The following is a 23,240-nucleotide window of genomic DNA, read 5'->3' as shown; positions in this document are numbered from 1 at the left end:
GTGTGTGTGTGTGTGTGTGTGTGTGTGTGTATGTGTGTGTGTGTGTGTGTGTGTGTGTGTGTATGTGTGTGTGTGTGTGTGTTTGGTTGTTATCTCATATACGGTTTCAGAAGGTGGAACAGAGTCCTCCCAGGACTCGAAGTATCCACCTCCGTTTCAGTAAGGGGTCATGATTCATGGAATGGACGAAGTTGTGAAGTTTTCTTGTTATTTTTTATTTTTATTTTTTATACATGGTCTAGGCTTGTGGAAGAGCGAGGACACAGAACATATCAGGACACAACATAACAGCAAGATAAAGGGGAACACAAATATCAGGGCAGAGGGGGAAGGTCGGTAGGGGTCCTTTTGGAGAAAGAGAGAGTGTGTGGGAGTTCTCAGGATTGAAAGACAAGACATGGTCCAAGTGTTTGACAAGTTTGTGATATTGTCAAGGCCTAGACAGAGGGAAGAGGCTGCTATCTGTCTGTCTGTCTGTCAGAAGAATGAGGAATGTCACAGGAGATAATGGAGTCCTCAGAAAAGAGATAGAGGATTTTCCTGTCAGTGAGATCACTGATGAATACTCGGAATAGGATGGGGCCGAGAACACTGCTTTGTTCTCAAAGTTTTGTTCCGATGTATCTTTTCAGGATCTTCACTGATCTCCGGACAGCTTCCGACTATAGTTAATTCGTAGTAATATTCCCAGGGATGCTTTTTAAGATCTCTGTGAGGTTATTATTTGTTATTCCCGTTGTTCGAATTATCACTGGTACAATTTCAGCATTTTTCAGCTTTGAGATATTTTCACTTCAGTTTTGGGGTCTTGGTATTTTGGTCATTTTTAAAATTTATTTCTGTGTTGTTTTGGCCAAAACTGCTGTGTGTTGACACCTCAATGAACAATGCCTTTTCTTTTCTTTTTTGTACATAAGTACTATATCCGGTCACAATGCTTTGTTTTCTATGTTCACGCTCGATGGGATCATCAGGTCGTACGTGAGCATTATATCCCTGTTTTCAATTATCGCTTTTGGTTCATGTTTCCATGAGTTTTCTGAAACTGGGACATTGAGATTTATTCAGATGTGCAGTGGATTGATTACTCTACATACCATTCTTGTGCCTTTGTGTGTACAGCTGTTCTGACAAGAGTTTTTCTTGTTTTTTTACATCCCGATAGGAGGTAGCTCATGCTTTCTGTTTCTACCTTGTTGAACTTACACCTGTCCGATTGACTCAGTCCCACCATTTTCTTAAAGCCATCGGTGTAGTGTCCTTTGTCTTGGGCATTTCTTATGATTCCTTCTCCATCCCAGTTGAGCTGACCTCTTCTTAGCCATTCCAATGAGCATTCTTTGTGTATGCTCAATCTGTCAACTCTTTTTCTTTTCTTTTATTTTTTACATCTCCCTGCTCTTTAATCGTTCTCCCAGTTGTCAGTGTATATTTGTTGATATTTTGCTCCATCGTGTTATGGGAATGCCTTCTCGGGGTTAAGATTGCAGAGCACAATGATAGGTATTCCCTTGATGCATGTTTTTACGAAAGCGTGGAGCAAAATGACCATATTAGGAAATGCGTCGTTATTTGTACAGAAAGCAGAAGTCTTCCTCCCTGCATGTTTGTGTCTAACACCGCTCCCCTTTGAACCTTTTCAATGTTTTATCCCTCTGTAATCTTTCCTCGATGTTATTTTTGGTAGAAGCAAGGCTGTGGGCATGAATTTGGCAGGAAATGTGCAAGGTTTACAGATCTTCAATTTGGGTCAGGGGGCCAATGAGGGCCATGCAGGGTAGACCGAGTGACATCACGTGGTGGAGCGGAGCCCGAGGGGATAAAAGTAGGGGCAACTAGGGGCTGGGAAAGATGTGCTTTGGTGCTCAGTGTGAGAAGCTGTGCGATGTGCTTTGGTGCATGGTCAGCATGACAGACATGTCCTGCCATTCAGCAGGATGATTCCATGGGGTCTCTACAATCTGCTGCAACTGGCCTGTACTCCCATGGGATTGGCCCCTGGGACATACGGACTGTTCCCCGCCATGCCATACGTTCCTCCCTCAAGGTATGCTCGGCTCTGTCGAGTGCAGCAACGGTATTCCTAAGGTCTTGAGGTATATATAAATAAGGACCTTCCATGTATACAAAACTTGGGGTGCATAGTAGTTATATACTACTTGTGTAGTATTGCTTCTTGTGTTATTCCTCCCCCTGTTGTTGTTCCAATACACTTAACACGTCAACCTTGTCTCTCAGAGTGATTGGAGTTGTCCAGATCAAGAGCTGCATTTGCTATTAATCATCCATTTAGGACAGATTGGGTTTGGGAGTGATTAGTGCCCTGTATGAAACCTATCCTGCATCTGGTATGGCAAAACTGCTCGTGCCGCCAATTCAGTGTCGGGCATAAGGGAAGTACCAGCATGTCGATTAACCAGCTCAGACATTCCACGGAAGTACAGTAGCACGGCACATAGGCCGGCGACCCTGCTTGGATCAACTGAACCGGTCGACCGGCATGACCACTTTTGTAGTGGTTTGTCAGGAATCAGTTTCGAATACATTACCCCTCTTCATCATGTTATTTTGGGTCTTCATAAGTTCCATTCCAGAAATCTTCGAGTTTATCTTTTGCAGGGGGACTTGCTACATTTTGCTTTTGCTATCCTTGTTCGTGGTAGAATCCTTTTGGGTTATTTTCAAACATGTGGTTTTGTCTTCTCCCATTGTTCACGTGGTCGTATATATTTTTTAAATCCGTCCTCGCTATCATTTCTGTTTGTTTTTTTTTCAGCAATCATCATGTCCAGGTCTTTGTCTTCAATCATTGTCTCACTGCTAACCTTCACTCTTTCATTCCTCTTTTTTCCTGCCTCTGGAACAAACTCCCACACTCTCTTCAATCCCACTCCTCCCTCCAGGTCTTCAAAACAGCTGTTCACCACCATCTCTTATCTTCCCCCATCCAAAGCCATGATCTTTTCTACTCCCGTTAATCCACCCCATACCCACCTCCTTTAAATTCCCTGTTTTCCTTCCTGAAAGTTCCTGTAGTTCCATCTTGTTTACCTCGTGTATCCCACCCCCTTCCACAGATCTCCTATTGTGTCTGTTCTACTACTATTTTGTGCTTCCCTCTCCCACCCCTCTTATCTCCTGCCTTGTTATATGTTTGTGTATTAACTCTTACATGAGCCTCGACTTGGTATACAAAAAAACAAAAATGGTGTGTGTGTGTGTGTTTTACAGATGCGTGTAACATGTAGAGATGTTGAGTATAGTGTGAGGATTGACGTGAGGTACCAAGAGCATCACATTTTACCAGCTTCCTTCAGCACAAGGCGCATCTCATAAGCATTCATAGTTCCAGAGTTGTCTGCATCAAACTGTCGGAAGTTTTGCTGGTGGGAAGAAAAAAGTAAATATAATCAAAGCAAAGGAATTCAATGATTTATTTAATTGGACATGCCAGTGGAGAGTGAGCAAAACAATTGGAAAACTAGAAAGCATCTCAAAATGCAAAATCCGTCCGCGTCCTATTTGTACTCAAACTAAACTCGACTATAACGAAGGTTAAAAAAAAAATTGTACAATTTATTCATTTGTGTTCTCTATATAATGCCTGGAGTTGGCAGAGTGGTTCGGGTGGCAGACTTGGGATCCTGGGGTCTTGAGTTCAAATCCTGCTTGGCTGTTGAATTAATACCAGGTGGGGTTGACTCAGCCTGCCATCCTTTCGAGGTCAGCAAAATGAGTTTAGCTTGCTGGGATGATTGAGCCATTTGTGTATCCTGTGTCGGAGTAGCGACCCGTTCAGGATTGTGCCCACAAGCCCATGAGACTGCTTTGGCAGCACCGACGCTCTGCAGAGAGCATGGTCCCAGTGGATTTGTATTTGGATTGTTCTCTATATTCTTATAATAAAGGTTTGTTGAAGATTTGATGACAAAAGCTCAAATGGTTAAAAAAAAAAAAAAAAAAAACTTATGACATGGACATACACACTGAAGCTCAATGGTAAGTAAATAAATAAACACGGAAGTGATTTTTTTTTTTTTAAACGGCATGTCTCATTCTTGATGCATTGCGGCAGGACTAATAAGGGCTATTTGTATTCACCGTGACTTTGACCTTTCACATTTTGATCCAATTTTAAATGATTTTCTCTATATTCGCTTAATAATTGTTTGTGGAAAATTTGATGATAAAAGCTCAAATGGGGGGGGGGGGGGAGAAGGTTATGGTCTGGATACGCACGTGCATAAATGCAAAACCCCATCTCCGACTGCATTGGGGGGGGGGGACAGGCTAATAATTCCACTCGGGTGAGCATACTAGCAACTAAAAGGGCACTCAGTAGAGTGCATACCTCCGCCAGGCTTAATTTACGTTTTGTATCCCACTGATAGGCTGGATCGGGATTTGGACCGAAACCAAAATTTATTTGGCTTGTTTTCATCACAACCAACTCACCCACTAAGTTTCGTCCACATCCGTCCACAACTTTTTGAGATATCATGCTACAGTATATATCATTTTAGCCCGATCTCTCAATGGTGAAGAATCACTGAAAAAATTCTCGAATCCAGATCCAGATTCAGATCTTCACCAAAATTAAATCAATGATTCCTCGTCGCACACCCAACATGTCCACCAACTTTCATCTGAATCCGTCTACAACTTTTTGAGATATCGTGCTATATATTAGTTTAGCACTTTCTCTCAATGGTGAAGAATCACTTTTAAAACATCATCAGATTCAGATCTTCACCAAAATAGAATCAATTCTTCCTTGTCACACACCCAACATGTCCACCAAGTTTTTTTTTTCGGAATCCATCCACAACTTTTTGAGATATCGTGCTATATATCATTTTTGGCAAAATCTCTCAACGGTGAAGAATCACTTAACAATTCTTGGAATCGGATCCGGATCCAGATCTTCACCAAAATTGAATCAGTTCGTCCTTGTCACACACCCAACCTGTCCACAAAATTTCATCCGGATCCGTCCGGAACTTTTTGAGATAATCTGCACACAAACAAACAAATGAAATTTCTCGTTGAGCAAGGAATTGCCAGAATAACGTTGTCATATCTCCATGATCTCTGAAAAAACAAAAACCTGGAGTTTGATCTTTCAAGGTCACCAGATTTGCCTTGACCTTGTGACTTCAAATAGTGACAAGCGATGCATGCGCGAGATCAAACCTCCCTGGAATGAAACCAACAACAACGAATTTACAAACACTTTCAATACTTCCCCATTATGAACATGAGGCATGTTTTTTTTAATCCAATTTTTTCTAAACTTTGAACAATCTTGATGGACCTTGCCGAAAGAGGGTCCATACCAATTATGAAGTCATTCTGGCTGACGGTTTCTGAGGTGATTGAACAATTTGCTGAAATTAATCTAAAAATCTTAAATATTCAGCTTGTTACATCAATCAATTGAGAAATTATCAAAAATAATATTTATTTATTCAATATATCTCGAAAACCGGAAGTGATAGAGAATAACTAAAAATATGTATTTCTCAACTTTTCGATGGCGATCAATATGACGTAAACCTTGTTGCTCTATCTTTCAAACTCTTGAAGTTATGGCCACTTTCTCATCATTGTAAAAAACAGCGACCTCGGGTTTGACCTTACAAGGTCACGCAAAGTCAACAGATTTGGTTTCAAATAAAAGGTCATATGCGAGTTCCTATATGTTGATAATGATAATGTAGTCACTATCTGTCACTGTTTTTTGAGTTATGGCCGTTCTAAAGTGAAAATCAACTTTTACGTGACCCCCCTCAACTTCAACCTGGGGCGAACTTCTAAACTTTGCATTTTTTAGCATGCAAATGTGTAAAATCATAATTAGAGATATGAATTGCGAACATTTTAAGCCGAGTTTGAAGCTGATACGACCATTTTTGAGTACGTTATGACAAAAAAAACGGTTCACGGTTTATAGTCGACCTTGACATTGACCTTGATTGAAGATCAACCAAACTCAATACATCAGTAGCCAGTGCCATTGCCTACATGGGTGCAAATATTGGTGAACAAATCTGCACAATTGTGGACACTGTCAAACTTTTTTTTAATCTGAAAATTTGCATTTGTTTATCATTGGGGAACTTTGTTGCCATGGTAACCGGAAGTGGCTGAACCAAATTTCATCATTTTTGGCGCACAGTAGGACACTCATACCAAGATACCACATGCCAAATTTGAAGTCAATCGGGATCGAAACGGCGTTTTTATCGCAATTTGAAAATTTTCACCCGACCCCCCTGACATTCGACCCCCGACCGCTAAGAAGGATGTTGGTGTGACATCCTAATGAGACATATGGTTGGATGCAGAATTGGAAGATGCACATTTTGGATTTGGTTTGAAGTCAATACGACCACTTTAGCGGATGTTATTGCGAAAATAAGAATTTCGGTTTTTCGTTGACCTTGACCTTTGACCTAGATTCACCAAAAACGACGAGTGTCTAAGTTGGACCATGGCCGACGTCTGTACCCAGTTTGGTCATGATCGCTGAAACGGTGTGGCTGCTGCAGGGTAAACAAACACACAGACAGACAGACAGACAGACAGACAGACACACAGAATGACACACAACCGACCAACATAATCGCCGAAATCCGAAGGATTCCGGCAATTAACAAACAGACAGAAAGGGGTGAAAACATAACCTCCTTCACCTTCAGTGGCAGAGGTAATGAAGCTAATAGTATTCATGCTGGGTTCAGAAAGACTTGCTTTTAAAATTAACGATGATAAACTCTCCTTTGCTGGCATCTACTTTATCCAACACTTCTCTTTCACATCTGCCTCACCATCACATGCCCTACCTGCCAGCACTTGATCTTCTTCCACAAGAAGTTGAACTCCTTTAAGCCTAGACGTGCGGAGCCGTCCTTCTGAGGGAGTTGAGGCCAAGGGAGTAAGTGAGGAAAGATAAAAGGACAGAAGAAAGAATAGAAAAGAAAAGGAAAAGGAGATGGAACAGAAAACAAGCAATAAGGGAAGGGACAACATAAGAAGAACATAAGGTTACCATTGTAAAAAATGAGGAAAAAATGTGAAAAATGAAAAGATAAAAAAATTATACAAAAGCAGAAACAAAGGCAATTAACTAAATGAATTAAAAGAAATCAAAAATTGACAAAAGAATGAGGTATGTTGGGGAAAAAGACGAGAATGAAAAAATATAATAAATTGAGGGAGCACAAAGAGCGAGATGAGCAAAGTTGGTATAGAGTGGTGGGGGATGGTATCATGTGCTACTGAATCATCGAAGAAGTTTCTTTGAGATTCGTTTGTGGTTCTTTAATAAGATTTTTGATATGGTACTGTAAGGTATGGTGTTGAATGCTGGTGAATGAGAAGGATACATCCAGAAGTGCAACCATGGCCTGGCAGGAGTCCAAGCTGAACCCATCTGAACGCAGTTTGGTATCTGAAAAAACAAGGAAAAAAACAAACCACACCACCCACATATTGTTACTTAGCACATGCTATGTTACCAACTACATTCAATTAGGGCTCATATTTGTACATAACTTACTTACTTATCCTCTTCATCCCAATGGGACATAAGGCTGCTACGAGCTTTCACCATTTATTTCTATCCTTAGTTACATTCTGTGCACCACACTATGATAGACCCATCTCGCCTAACTCAGCTACCACGGTCATACGCCAAGCTGTTTTTGGCCTGCCTGGTTTCCTCTTTCCTGATGGTGTCCATCTCAAACAGCCCTGGGGATTTGGTCAGGGGACATTCTAAGCACACAGCCAAGCCATCGGAGGCGGTGACATGTGATATCAAGGGCAATGCTGCGGCAGCCAGCTCTTTCATGCAAGTCTGTTGGATACAGTATCTTATTGGGCCGGAAGATGCGGCAGATTTTCCTAAGGAATCCATTGTGGAAGAACTCTACCTTGCTCATGTCTGACTTGATGACTTGCCAGCACACTCAAAGCCATAAAGAAAACAGACTTGACATTGCTGTTGCTGTTATAGAGCCTTTTATCTTTGTCTTCCAGTAGTACTGATTAGACTTCCAGATGGAATGAAGTTGAGCAAATGCATTATGAGATTTGCAGAGTCTTGCCTTGATGTCTTTCTTGGCTCCATTGTATTTGTTGATAAGATTACCTAGGTATGTACAATCCCTCATTTATACATACAAGTTATTAATTTGCGAAACAGGGTTTTAGCAATAGATTGTCTATTAACAGCTCACCCATAACTCAGTGCATGCAGAGATAACGTGTGGTGTAGAGGCACAAGGTAGTTGTTAACAGGGTGATACTCACGCTTGCTAACAACCCGGTTGAGGATTCTACGGAGTTCTGAAGCACTGATCTCACCATCCTGCTCTCAAAACAGCACGACAAAGAGGTGCCGATCAGGCAGGCCCCAGAAATCGAAATCAAAGGAAAAATCTCAACTATTACAACAAATGTTTGACTCAATAAAATGACAACAGCTTTGTCTTTCTGGAAGTGTTAGTATGAGGAATGCTGCTGTTGATTCGTGATATCAGGCTATTCCACCAGTGTTAAAGATCATCACATTTTTCTTTATTGAACTCACCAATTAGTACCTCAATTCAATTAAACATTCAAATTAAAATAATACAATTTGTACTTCTTTGTAGTGTATTTAAAACCATTATGCATAAACTGAATAACAGATAGTGGCACTCATTCAGCAAGTAAGACAAAGCATTCAAAGAAATTCACAACTTGTCTATCGGTATGAAATATACCTCTCAAGGTGGATTTTCAATGTACTGGTGGGTTTCTCCATCGAACCACAAAGTTAAATTGAAGATTATGATAAGATAGTATTGGAAATGAAACTGAAAGGGAAAGTTTTTGATGAGGAGGTTGAAAGGGAGAGTTTTGGTGTCTTCTGTAATGTCGGGCCGACCTTTACGGTCTTGAAATGGTGACACTAACAGAGAGACAACAACAAAGGTTGCGGGTCTGCGAGAACAACTGGATGAGGAGGGTTGAGAAGGTGGATAGAGGGATGATGGATGAACTGAGGGAGGAAATTGGTGTGCAGATGAGCTTGACGAGGAGATTGGTGAAATGCCGGCTGAGATGGGCTGGACACTTGATGCGGATTGGGGAAAGGAGAATGGCAAAGAGAGTGAATAGGTTAGGAAGCAAGATAGGAGGTAAAGAGGTAGACCATGGTCAATATGGGAGGATTGTGTGAGGAGGGACATCAATCAGGTGGAGGTGGTTGGAGAGTGGAGAGAGTTGGTGAGGACAGGGGGAAGTGGAAGAGTATTGTGGTCAAGGCAGGACAGAAGCTTGGTACCACTGAACCTTCACCCCTTGAGAAGAAGGAAATAGAAGAAGGGGAGAGAGCGAGAGAGAGAGAGTGAGACACAGAGACATGGAGAGAGACAGAGAGACACAGAGACAGAGACAGAGACAGAGACAGAGACAGACACAGAGACAGAGACAGAGACAGAGACAGAGACAGAGACAGAGACAGAGACAGAGAGAGTGAGAGAGAGATAGAGAGAGAGAGAGAGAGAGAGAGAGAGAGAGAGAGAGAGAGAGAGAGAGAGAGAGAGAGAGAGAGAGAGAGAGACAGAGAGAGACAGAGAGAGACAGAGAGAGACAGAGAGAGAGAGAGACAGACAGACAGACAGACAGACAGACAGAAACAGAGACAGACAGACTGAGACAGAGAGAGAGAAAGACAGACAGAGACAGAGAGAGAAAGACAGACAGACAGAGACAGACAGACAGACAGACAGACAGACAGACAGACAGACAGACACACACAGAGAGAGAGAGAGAGAGAGAGAGAGAGAGAGAGAGAGAGAGAGAGAGAGAGAGAGAGAGAGAGAGAGAGAGAGAGAGAGAGAGAGAGAGAGAGAGAGAGAGAGAGACAGAGAGAGAGACAGAGACAGAGACAGAGAGAGAGACAGAGACAGAGAGAGAGAGAGACAGACAGACAGACAGACAGACAGACAGACACAGACACAGAGAGACAGAGAGAGCGAGAGAGCGAGAGAGCGAGAGAGCGAGAGAGCGGGAGAGCGAGAGACACAGAGACATGGAGAGTAACAGAGAGAGAGACAGACAGACGCAGAGAGACAGAGAGAGAGACAGAGAGAGAGACAGACAGACAGAAACAGCGAGAGAGAGGAAGACAGACAGACAAACAGACAGAGACAGAGAGAGAGGAAGACAGACAGACAAACAGACAGAGACAGAGAGAGAGGAAGACAGAGAGACAAAGAGACAGACAGACAAAGAGACAGACAGAGAGAGAGAGAGATAGACAGAGACAGACACAGAGAGAGACAGAGACAGACACAGAGAGAGACAGAGACAGAGACAGAGACACACAGAGAGACAGAGAGACAGAGAGACAGAGAGAGAGAGACAGAGAGAGAGAGACAGAGAGAGAGAGAGAGAGAGAGAGAGAGAGAGACAGAGAGACAGACAGAATCTCCCATTTTTGAAGATAGATTTTACTTTCACTATACGAGTCCTTTTATGTTTGCTGTAAAAGTAGTTGGGTTGGCTTGTTTGTCCCTTCCATTCGAGCAAATAGCCCATGATGTAGAAAACCCAGATACTACATTAATATCTCCATCTTTTCATGTCCAAATTCATGTAAAAGTACACCGATTTGTAGTTCTCCCAACGTCCTTGTCTTGCCTGTTATTGATATGCAATTCCTCTGTGAGCCTTGAATCACAGAAAAAAAAACCCAGAATAAAAAGCCATAGTTTGAAGTGTAATGGAGTACACCTTGCTGCTTTGGCATCAAACCTGGTATGTGTTTACAATGTGGAATTAAAAACTTGCTGTGGGTTCATTCTACAGATCATGTGATTCAACACTTAATGTGCTCAAGGAACTACAAGAATCCCTTTCTAAGATGCCTCCTTCTGAATATGACCACAAGAGTTTTCTTGGAGGAGATTTCAACCTTCTGGACATTGATTAGAAGAGCCCATGCCCAAGGGAAGAAGTAAACAGACTCGCCTATGCAATATTCTTTCTTCAAAAATTGATGGGGAGGAAAACTCTCAAAACAAATGGTGACTGAACCTACAAGGTATCAAAGACAGTCAAATAATATCCTGGATCTCCTGGTGACAACAAACCCAAATCTTGGGGTTACATGCCACATCGAACCAGGCATTGGTGGTCATGATACAATCTCTGTTGAAATAGTTATTAAATCCAATATTAAAAAGAACAAGTTTAATAAAAAAACAAAAAAAGAGATAAAATGTCATAGCCCCCATTGTTTTAGTAATTTTGCAATAGGGAGTTGAAAGGCTAACCCATATTTATTTACAACTAAAATGGCCACCAGTCTACCAGTCAGCCATCTTTGATCAGATTGCAAAATAAAGTTAAGTGCAAGTGTATGCCACCGTGTACTGTGCTTGTGCCATGTTTGAACAAAATCATACCATATATGTCTGAGAAATGGTTGAGGACACATTTAAGTAACAAAATGGCTGCCAGTCGGCCATCTTGGAAATGATCTCAAAAAGAAATTATGTGCATATGTAATCCATCATTCATTATCTGTGTGCTAAGTTTGAACACGATCGGTAAATGCATATCCAAGAAATGGTTGAGGACGTGTTCGATACCAGTTGTTGTTTTTTTAACAACTAAAATGGCCGACAATAGGCCATCTTTGATTACATCGTGAAACAAAATGATGTGCATACGTGTACCATCATGTGTTGTCTTTGTGCCGAGTACGAATAAAATCTGTCTATTCATGTCTGACATATGGTTGTGGACGCACGCACGCACACACACACGGACATGAAAATCAAGACAAATCCATAAACCCCCCATTTCAGACTATTAAGTCCAACAGGAGCTCATAAAAATCTCATCATGTGTTTACTTTTCATCCTAGAGCATACCTGTCCTCGTGCAGTAAAATTGTTGTGCAAAGATTTTCACCGGATGAGATTCACCTCAAAAGCTTTGGAATTATTTCAATGCAACTCCATTATTTTCATGAAGAAACATATTCCAAATGAACAGACTTGTAGAAAGAGAAATGTCTCTTGCTTCAATAAGCAAAGACACCGCTTGATCAGGAAAGGTGACGACTTTGTAATGAGGCATGTCACTCAAATTCCCCAACGGACTGGAACACTTTTAAAGATCGCAGAAGCATTCCCAAAGGAGTAATCAAGAAAACGCAGATAAACATCTCGCTAATGTTGTGCAATTCAAAGTGTTGTGAAGATCAAAGTGCTTTGTGACGGTCCATGAAATGGAAACGACAGGACACGTTACCCTCGATATAAGATTAGCAAAGGTGGACATGTTGAATCGTCAATATCTGTCCGTCTTTGCCAAGGAAGACGACAACAGTCTGACAAAGGCCAGCATCATTTTCTGGCGATGCCAAAAATAAACATTTCATCAGAAGGGATTTTAAAGTTGCTTCTAAATTTAAAAGTTTGGAGGAGTCCGTGCCCAGATGAAGTTCCAGCTGGAATCCTGAAATAAATTACTCTGAGATTTCACCCAAACTGCAACACATCTTTTATTGACCACTTGAGACAGGAATCATTCCTTCCAAATGGATAAAAACAAACATTGCACCGATCTTTAAGAAGAGAGCTCGATCCAACCCTGCTAACTACAGACCAGTTTAGTTTCTTTGACATCAATATGCTGCTAAGTCTTGGAACACATCGTTCATAGTTCCAGAATGAATCATCTCGTAAAACATGGTATCCTTTTGACCATGCAGCACGGCTTTCGTAAGCACTGATCCTGTGAAACCCAGCTTGTAATAACTTTCCATGAATGATGGGAAATTAAGAGATGTCATCCTTCTTGACTTCACAAGGGCTTTTGATGTCGTACCTCATAAGAGCCTGCTCCACAAACCTCAGTACCATGGGATTAGTGGAGACACCCACCAATGGATATCTTCATACCTATCTATTCGTCTTCAGCGTCTTGTGTTTGATGGTGCAGCCTCTGATTTCAATCCATTGGAATTTGCAGTCCCCCAGGGGCAGTTCTTGGTCCCTTGTTGTTATTATTATTTTTTTTATAAAAGATGAAGGTATATTTCATACCGATATACACACAAACGACATTGTTGTTAAAGCCAACAGAATGCTGGACATTTTGACATGTAATCAAAGATTCACCAACTGAGAAGTGCAGGAAAAATGCTACTTCATATTAGCATACCCTCACGTGGAATACTCTTGCTCTGTCTGGGACCCGCACTTTGACATTGATGAACAAACATTGGAATGGATCCAGCAGAGAGCTCCGAGATTCGTTCTTAACAGCTACAACAAGCAAGAAAGCATGTCTGCAATGCTCCAGCAACTTCATAAGGAGCCACTGATATGAAGATGCCATGAGACAGATAAGAGGCTGTTAGACTGTTCACAATGTTGTTTATGATGCGGTTGACATACCAAGTAACCATTACTTCACTCCAAATAACTCCAGAATTTCAACTCGAGCATCAATGCATTAACAAAGATTTTGTTCGCTGGGCATGAAAACAAAACCTTGAAGTCCAACTTTTTTCTTCATACGATATGTACTGTAGATGGAATGAACTGCCAAACAATGTCATTGAAGTTGGGAACCTGGACACCTTTAAGGCAGCTATCTATCAGCTCCTACCTGGTAGAAATCATTATTAAAGTAATCCTGAGTGTGATAACTTCATGCGCCGACGTAATGCCACCAGCTTTGTCGAGTACCAGGTATAAGAATAAGACGACTATGGATATCGTTGGAACTCATTGATCAAAGGCAGATTGGTCCTCTGGTGGTTGCTTTTCCCTCTTATCGAGTCTTGTTTAACCAGTACAGGTTAATGCTTCATCGTGCACATATACAAAACTGCCTTTTCTACAATTTGTTCCTCACTGGATCTCCAGGCTAAATATAGTTCACCCATCGGTTCACCCATCATTGCCTCCCTTCCCAAGTCCATGACCAATTGACATTTCATATCGTTAATTCCCTTCTGAAACTCACTCACTAACTTTGTCCAGTTTTGCTTGTCAGTCGAGAACTTCAATGTAACAGCTCAACAATACCTCACGGTAAATCCCATTTTTGTTCGTAAATTCTTCACATATTTATCGTTAATACTTTATTGGGTGGCTGCCAGTGTGTGCTGCAATCTCGATCACAGCTTTCGCTCTTTCATGAGCCTTGACCCATTCAGAAAAAAATTAATCACCCTTTCAATTAAGATTTAAATATAGATCTGTATGAACAAATACATCAAATGAACAATAACAATGCAATGCCATTCAACTTGACATTGCTACTGCAGAGAAGGCAATGCAAGCAGACAGTGGAATTACGTCTCAAAGAGGTAGATGTAACAAAACAAACAAAAAAAATTTACACATGAAAACTAGAAATTTCCCCACATGACAAATCCCCTAATTAGACGTCTTGAGTTATCTGTGATTGTACATAAACAGGCCATCAGTAACAGCCCAAATTCACAATCTCAAATTCATAAAACATGATAAACTAGAACGGCACTCGGTAGAGCGCATACCTCTGCCAGGCTGAACAGGTTACGTTTTGTATCCCACTGGAAGGTCGGATCTGGATCCGGACCTGAAACAACATCTAATCGGTTTGTTCCCAACTCATCCACCAACTTTTGTCATTATCCATCCATAACTTTTTGAGACTTCGTGCTATATATTGTTTTTGGTCCCATCTCTCAATGATAAAGAAGCACTTAGAAAAATTTTCCAAACCAGATCTTCACCAAAATCGAATCAATTTGTCCTTGTCACATACCCAACCTGCCTACCAAATTTCTCCTGAATCCATCCATTACTTTTTGAGATAGCCAGGGGTGAAAACATAACCTCATCCACCTTCGGCGGCGGAGGTAACAAAGACCACACAGGAATGCCAAAAAACTCCAATTCTCCAGAGCTCGTAGGTTAATCAGTACCTTTCCAGCAAGCTTCTCAAATATGGCGACAAATGATGGATCAATGTCATCATCCTCTGGTATGACCTGAAGAGATGCAGACAATGCCGAGTTCATAAAATAAAATAAAAAGACCAGCAGAGCACTAATGATTCCACAGTCAATTCCCAATCATGGTTCTCAAATCCACACTTGGATGGATTTTTTAAAAAAGAAATGGATTAAAAAAAGAACAAAAACCTGCCTAAGAATCACTACCACAAGCTGCTGCGCAAATAGTACCAATGAGAAAGTAATTTTTTTTAAAGATACATCATGGCCGCTTAGACAGCTAATCTGGGCCTTCAGCAAACCCCATTCTCTTCTACTGTCCGTGGCATACCAAGGGAATGGTAATCTCGACGTCATCATCCATGATCCTGCAAGAGATGCATCAAGTCAAGATGGCAATATGAACTGCCAATATTTTCCTGGTCATCAAGCAAAATGTGCAAGAACACAACGTAGCATAATGAGCAGAAATAAAAGAGAATGTAATCCAATAGCATACTATAGTATAATTTACCACAATGGCGACAAATTATGGGGATTAGAAATTCAAATCGAAGTCTGAGGACTACAAAATGTCATACCAGTGTTTTGGCGGCAGGGCGTAGCATTAATGAGCAAGCAGGCCTTCGTAAGAGACATTAAGCCAGTTATTCCATCTGCTAGCATTCACTCGTACACATGAAAGATCCCAAGGTACACTTTGAAATGACTCAACCATTGCATTCTGGTACCTTGGCCAAATTCGAAATTCCTCCTCTAATCTACAGAACAGCAACAGTGGCATCAGTGCAACCCAATAAATGATGCAAATCAGCAGCCAGGTGCCGCATGCAAAATATTGAGAACCTCTTATGAATCTTATTGGCTGCTGAAAGACAACAAGCATAACGGGTCATTCTTTGGAGGACAAAGTGGTCAAGCTTGTCCATGAGCTGAGGGTAGACAATGGAGAAACCAATACAGCATATTGGATTCGAACCCGACATTCGGAATTATGCTCAAATAGAAGTGATAAACCGGCCAACCATTTGTAGACAAAAGCAATCCTTACCCAAAACTAGACACTTGACATGTGTCACAACTGGCAACAAAAATATTTGTCAAACTGATGCACTCAACATACTCTGTAGTACTAGGCTGTTCAGAGAAGACACGTAGGATGAAGTCTGCTTCTTCATTTGGTTCAAATGTGGAAGGCACGATGAGGTATTCCCCAGGAGGCAGCCGATGCCGTGAGCATACCTCGCGCATGTTGATGAAGACTTCAGAGCGTGCGGCCGAGGCATGATGATCAAAGAACGACCGATTCAGCTTTACCTGCGGCGTCCCCATGAGCTGAGCGTATGACAATAAGACAAAGGAATTTCAGGAAAGGAATAAAGATGATAGATGATACAAAAATATATAACACTGGCACTTTGGAGAAAGTACAAATTACCGTATTAAATTGCATGAATGAAAATTAAAAGAATAAAAATATTGATCAGTCATGAGTGAACAACATCATCTTTTCCTTTCCTGGACTCAGATCCCTTTTTATAATTGTCACCAGTCACCTTTTCATCGAACAAGTTACATTTTCTTAGATTGTCAACATCCTGCATAACACAAATACAAAACCACTCTCGGCGATAGAATACAAGTTGGATCATGGCCGATGGCGAGGCCGAGAAGTTTGAGGCTGAACCTCTTCAAGTAGATGACCAAGGAAATCGATAGTTGGGTTCGTTTGACAATCATTCCAGAACGATAGGGTGAGACTGACATTTTCAGGGTTTGAGGACAAGTATGGGGATGCAATTTGATAAGAATTTAAAGTTTTCGTCGTGACCTTGGCCTTCAGTGTGTGACAATAGCGGTACAGCAGAATTTGCGCAAATCGGCCCTGAGGTTTGGAAACACACGAGAAACAAACAAACAAATTTGATAATCTATATATTAAAGTAACCAGATTTCTCCGTCCATCCCTCTGTCCGTCATGTTCTTTTCGCTGGGAGATCATTCCAGTGTTACGCCTGGCACATCATTACAGCGTTACGTGTAGAGCAAGGTTAGATCTTTAGGGACATGTATGTCAACCTCTCCCGTCGCTTCACTGATGGCAGTTGAACGCCATAACCCATATACCTGTCTTTAACAGACTGACGTCTGCAGGCACTAGGCTGAATTCCAGACGCTAGGTATCAGGATGTCAGATGGCAGTGTAGTAAGATGGCGTTACATTTGGGACATCATTATGATGTTACATCTAGTGCTTGGCTAGGCCTTGACAGCAGTGTATTATTCATGACTCAATGAGAATTGCATTTTGCAACTTGGAAAAACAACCCCAAAATGACGTAACGTCTAATCCCTGGGAACATAAAATAAATTCATAATATTGCTTTTTAGTGAATAAGTGTCTTCTTCTTCTTCTTTCGGCAGCTCCCGTTAGGGGTCGCCACAGCGGATCATCCGTATGATCCGCATAGTGATTTGGCACATGTTTTACGCCGGATGCCCTTCCTGACGCAACCCTGGTCGCCTCTTACGACACAGGGATATGGTACACCTATTTTAACCGGGGTATACACCGGCCCAGTGTACTGGTACTCATTTCGCCGACCTCGGAAGGATGACAGGTTGAGTCAACCCCCTGGTGTATTAATTCAGTGGCCCAACGGGGCTTGAACTCAGGACCTTTTGGATCCCAAGCCGCTGCCCTAACCACTGCGCCAACACTTTTAGTGAATAAGTGTGTGTTACTAAAATTAACACTGGATTATTAGCAGTAAATAAAATATTCTGGAATAAAACACAAAATGCCAATATTGACTGTCAATAAACAGTATTACTCTACTGTAACACTGCAACATATACAGGTTATGTTGTTCAACTACTGTCAGCAAAGTGACGGGTTCAATGTTACTATATATATACAAAAAAAAAAAAAGAGACATGTACGTGTGTGTGTGTGTGTGTGTAATATATATATATATATATATATATATATATATATATATATATATATATATATATATGTATATATATATATATATATATATATATATATATATATATATATGTCTTCCTTAGGTTTGTTTGGCATACTCACCTACAAAGGAAGAAGAGGAATAATGTTTCTTCATTGCAACTCCAACTTCACATGGTGACCTTTGTCTCACATCTCCAGTATGTACAGCGTATTTAAGTACTTACAATCAACTACACTGCTCAACATATTTAGATCATCAGAATTGTCAATATTCTACAAATGAAAAGGCGCAATTACTTCCAAAATAATAATGGCGATGGCTCCCAAGTTAAATTTTGCGCAAAACGATCGTCACGGCCATGTAAACAATGCAAATATCATGATACCAAAAAGTGAAAGTAAAATTGGACTTCAAATACATCTGGCAATTTATTTGATGCGGCTCTTACAGAAATGTCTCCTGAGATCTGATGAAATGATCAGACTTCACTCAGCTCCTAGGCCGAGACTTCCGGTTCCGGATTGCTCCACAGGTATTGCTGGTTGTTGAGTTCCTCCCTCCAGCTCAACAAAGCTAAGTTTCCCAGGACAGATCAGATTCATTTAAACATATTCTCAATTATGTTACCTTCGCAACAATTATTAATCACTGGCCCCCAAGCTGCTCGCAACTCTCACAGTTACATTTGTTTGTTGATTTGCATTTTCTGCTCTGCCTATATTCTGTAAATGAACTTACATACCGATGGAGGAACCTGCCAAACAAGCACAAAGAGATGGGGATGGGAAGCAAACAAGACAAGCCACAATCAGAAAAAAAGTAGTGGGACTTTGTATATAAAAAGTTACCACATGCCATCCTTTATTAGATTTCCAATTGCATTTGCTTGCCATCCTGCTGTAAGACTGCACTGTAACTTATTAGGTGCTTTGTTGTATTTGAAGAATGAATGTTTTCTTTGTTGCAGGTCACAGCATTGTATGTGTGGCAGCTGTCAAAAAATGCCACACCTCATAGATGGCGTAACCAACGGTCAGTAGATCCTTGCCCTGTCGCTTGACCTTGCGTCGACCCTTCTGCATTAGTCCCACCACGAATGTGCAACCCTCTTGGTCCTCATCTTGATCTTCCAGTCGCAGCCGGTATTGAGGATTGGTCCAAAATGTTCCTGCCAGGGTAATGAATTTCATGATCAGCAAATGATAAACAGGGTCAAAGCTACAGCTCAGAAAATGGCTGTTCACAAGTTTTGGTGGAATGATGAAAATGGTGAAATTTCAAGAGAAATCCTCATATTTACAAAACGAGTGCAATTCGGTGTCTTAAAATGTCAGTAAATTGGTCACAGAGCTTCAGAGTATCTTTATAACATTTATTGACCTACGGTGTTAGCTTGTGGAAGAAAAGAATTATATTAATGTACTCTAAATTGTAATTGTGCTGGTGTTTTATAAATTTAATTTTTATGCTATAAGTCGAATGGGCTGTAAGTGTTCCTTCCCTTTAGCCAAGAGTCTTTTGCCCTAAATGTTGATTGTTTTGCTCTGGAACAAAGTGACCTTTCTGATAACACCAAGGTTGTTATGATTACAAAGTTGCTTTTCACCTGGAAGACACATATTGCATTTTGGAGTTCTTTGTTTAAGGCTTGACAGCCCCCACCACTCTCCCATGAAAAGCATATAAATACCAGAAATTGTAATCTTGTTTTAGTGCAAGCACATGAGGATGTATACCATCTCAGTGGGTTGTACTCCTTGGCACTAGCCAAGTACCAAGTATAATAAAACTCTCTGATGTGATGTACTTTCACGTTGTGGCAAGTGAATTGATTGGTGTCTGTCATTTGAATAACAGGATTTGCATCGAGTCGGTTAAACGATTGATTAAAAGTAAATACAGGACCAAATAAAACGTTAGGCAATAACTTCCACAACAGTATGTTGCAGTGTGTGGACACTTGGTTAGTTAATTAATTATCACCATGCTATTTGGATGTATAAGGTCTAAATAGCTTTGTAGGAATTGTAAAAATAACATTTCTTTGCTTAAACAAAATATCACAAAGCTGTACACTTCTTACAGTCATGCCAGTATATCCACGATTGTGATGAATTGGTAATTCAACTTATCATACAGGTGAAAATGGTGGTGGTGTGCATGTGTTCTGTGCATACGTATATTATTTCGGCAACCGCCTGCGCTGCATCCTGATATCCAACTGCCGCCATGTGTTACCGAACTCCACTGTTGAGTTGCCGAGTCAGCGAGCGCATCTGCTGTCAGGTTACACACCTCAAGGCGTGAGAACTTCCGCAGGAAATCATCGAACGCCATCCTGCCGAGTACAATAAAGCAAGTGCTTACCTCATGGTACCTTCCCTTTTTCTTTATGATGAAGTAATGTCGACATAATGCAGCAAGTAAAATGTGTTTTGCAAGCATGGACGAGTGCTTTGTTCAAACACAATACAATGTGTTCAAACAAATCTTAATTCAGAACTAGAACGGCACTCGTTCGACCGCATACCTCCGCCAGGCTGAACAGTTTATGTTTTGTAGCCCACTGATAGGCCGGATCTGCATCTAAACAAAAATCTAATTGGCTTGTTCAACTCACCAACCCAGCTCATTCACCAAGTTTCGTCCGAATCGGTCTATAACTGTTTGAGATATCGTGCTATACACTGTATCGTTTTTTCTTTTTGGCCCGATTTTCAATGGTGAAGAATCACTTAAATTACCGAACATAACCTCTGACCTTTGACTTCTTGACACAAAAATCGAATCATTTCATCTTTACATCATTATGTATGCTTGTACCAAGTTTGATTTAAATCCATTCAGCCGTTCTAAAGTTATCGCGATGAAGAAAACCTCTCACGGATGCATGGACACACTGATGGAGGGATGGAGGGATGGAGGGATGGACAGCTGGACGGCCAATGTGAAAACAATGCCTTCAATGACTTCATCAGTGGAGGCATAAAAACTCAGATCAATGACACACAAGAAAGTGAATCTCTCATAAGATGGTAAAAATCTGAATTGGAGCTATTTATAAAACGAGTACATGCCCCTAAAAAAAATAAATAAATAAATAAATAAATAAAATTCCAACTGCGAGCAAGAAACCACAACCACACAGGCCGTTTCTTCGCTCTCGCGTGCCCGTACGTGTGTGTCCCGGAAGTTCGAATATCACAGACGATTATTCGCAATTTAGGTTTTAATGGCCAATTATTCAATTAGCGCCAATGTATTTTACCTTTTCGCAATGTCGTGGCAAGGAAAAACAAAAAGAGAAGAGAAGAGAGAAAAAAAAATTACTTCCTGGTTCGGAGCATACCAGCACTCTGATGTTACCGAAATTTATGCACCGTCTAACATGAAAACGATCATAACTTGGGGCATTGTGTTTATCTATAAATGCGCATAAGAAATCGAGAAATTATTAGAATACACGAAGTCATCACTCTCCGGAAGCCCTACGTTGTAACCAGTAATGGGGAACGCGACTGAGCTTCCCTTCCCCATCGGCCATGCCCACGCAATAACGTGTCTTGTCATTGGTTTGGTAAATAAATGGCCATAACTTGGGAAGCACTTGTCCGATTAATATCAAACCTTGAAAAGACACATCCTCAGGTCCCCAGCAATATACCTGGCAAGTTTCAATTAGATCGGACCAGTGGTTGTCGAGAAACAGCGGTCACAGACACACACACACACACACACACACACACACACACACACACACACACACACACACACACACACACACACACACACACACACACACACACACACACACACACACACACACACTGCTGGAATTATAGATAGATGGTGCAAGCATGGTCAACTGATTAGCATGGACAACAATCAATGGAGATTGATGACTGACACATTATTGATTGCCATTGGGGGAGTCTCAAGCGTAAGAAAATGAAGAGCAAGCAGAATGCATACTTACCAGAACTCACCATCTTCATTATTGATGAGAAGACGCTCACGGTCATCATCAGAAACATAGTCCCACTGAGGAGACCTGGAGGATAAAAAGGAGATACTCTCATATATATATATATATATATATATATATATATATATATATATATATATATATATATATATATATATATATATATATATATATAGTTGTAATTTTCGCTTCTAGGGGGTAGAAGAATCAAATCTTAGTATAATGAAAGTTATTTCATAGTATTTGTTCGGTTAGACTTACTGTATTGCATGTGAGTAGATATTATGTGTTGTGAATGTGTGAGATAGGTGCCCCCATAAATGTTTTTTTTCACCTCCATCACACTTCTCTTTCGCTATTTCTCGCACCTTTCAGCACAGGATTTGCTTAGGTTAGGCTGCCAGCAATCCTTCCATTCTCCCTTAAATGCTTAAAACTGGTTAGAACCAGTCCAATGGGACATCATGTCAGTGTTGCATGTGGGCAATAAATCCTGACAGCATGATGACCCATGACAGCACGTCAAAACAGGGATCGAAAAATCTGAAGATGCTACCAGACATCGGGTCTCGGGCACACCAATTGGGTGAGGAAAAGGCATCTCTGACCCCGCGACCCCATCAATTCAATCAGTGGGGGGAGGAGAGGGGAGGTTTGTAACAAAAGAGGGCACATACGAACTCTTTCTTGTCATGGTCTTCGGGTTGTGTTTGGATTGAATGGTGTGTCTTGGCACCCTAACCACCATCTCCCCCCCCCCCAAACCGTTTGTTGCTTGAGTGCGAACACCTCATCTGGGCTGGACTTGTCTTCGTGCCTGAACCTTATAGTTCGCAGTCCGCATTGCACTCTTCATCCTTCCTGGGATGTGCGGTAGGGCACGGTGGCTCGGAGACATTATGAGCATGGTCAGTGCTGGGATGAGGAGGATCAACACCAAAAAAATACATTGTGCCAAAGCTATTGGGCAGCATCAGCTGAGCCAAGTGGGCAGAAGGTGTGATGGTGCATGACCAGTGCCCATTTTCTTCTCTTTCTCTCACCCTCATATATCTCATTTCCTTGACTCCGATAATCGATGGGCATCCTGTATAAAGTATAAGTTGACTGCTTAAGAAATCCAAGATAGGTTATGCACGAGCAGTGGATAACTAGTAATGTCATTTAAGTGTGCACATGTGCCTTGTGAATTGCTTTTGAAATACGTATTTACAGAAGACTGCTAAGTAGGACTATGTCCAACGGAGATCGGGGTAGTGCT

The 23,240-nt window shown here is 41.2% G+C and overlaps 1 protein-coding gene across 2 annotated transcripts in view; it reads right to left on the bottom strand.

Moving 5' to 3' along the window:
* CAPN11 (calpain 11) overlaps positions 1 to 23,240 on the bottom strand; it is a 68,299-nt gene that overhangs the window by 3,329 nt on the left and 41,730 nt on the right. Inside the window, exons 8-18 of one of the 2 annotated variants that reach the window (XM_085887791.1) lie at positions 21,971 to 22,045; positions 20,172 to 20,332; positions 19,005 to 19,162; positions 18,737 to 18,748; positions 16,143 to 16,354; positions 15,351 to 15,387; positions 14,990 to 15,055; positions 8,317 to 8,374; positions 7,389 to 7,453; positions 6,846 to 6,911; positions 3,305 to 3,383 (exon numbers count right to left, since the gene is read on the bottom strand). In XM_085887791.1, coding sequence (XP_085743917.1) covers positions 3,305 to 3,383; positions 6,846 to 6,911; positions 7,389 to 7,453; positions 8,317 to 8,374; positions 14,990 to 15,055; positions 15,351 to 15,387; positions 16,143 to 16,354; positions 18,737 to 18,748; positions 19,005 to 19,162; positions 20,172 to 20,332; positions 21,971 to 22,045 — 989 coding nt within the window. Of the gene's footprint in view, positions 1 to 3,304; positions 3,384 to 6,845; positions 6,915 to 7,388; positions 7,454 to 8,316; positions 8,375 to 14,989; positions 15,056 to 15,350; positions 15,388 to 16,142; positions 16,355 to 18,736; positions 18,749 to 19,004; positions 19,163 to 20,171; positions 20,333 to 21,970; positions 22,046 to 23,240 lie in introns of both variants that reach the window. The other variant, XM_085887790.1, reaches the window with a different exon arrangement.

Source organism: Eptatretus burgeri, chromosome 7 (genome assembly GCF_056783735.1).
Source record: "Eptatretus burgeri isolate ZD-2024b chromosome 7, Ebu_testis_v1, whole genome shotgun sequence".
Classification (NCBI taxonomy): Eukaryota; Metazoa; Chordata; class Myxini; order Myxiniformes; family Myxinidae; genus Eptatretus; species Eptatretus burgeri.
Note: the sequence above shows the minus strand (reverse complement) of the source record. Positions and strands in the feature narration are given on the sequence as shown.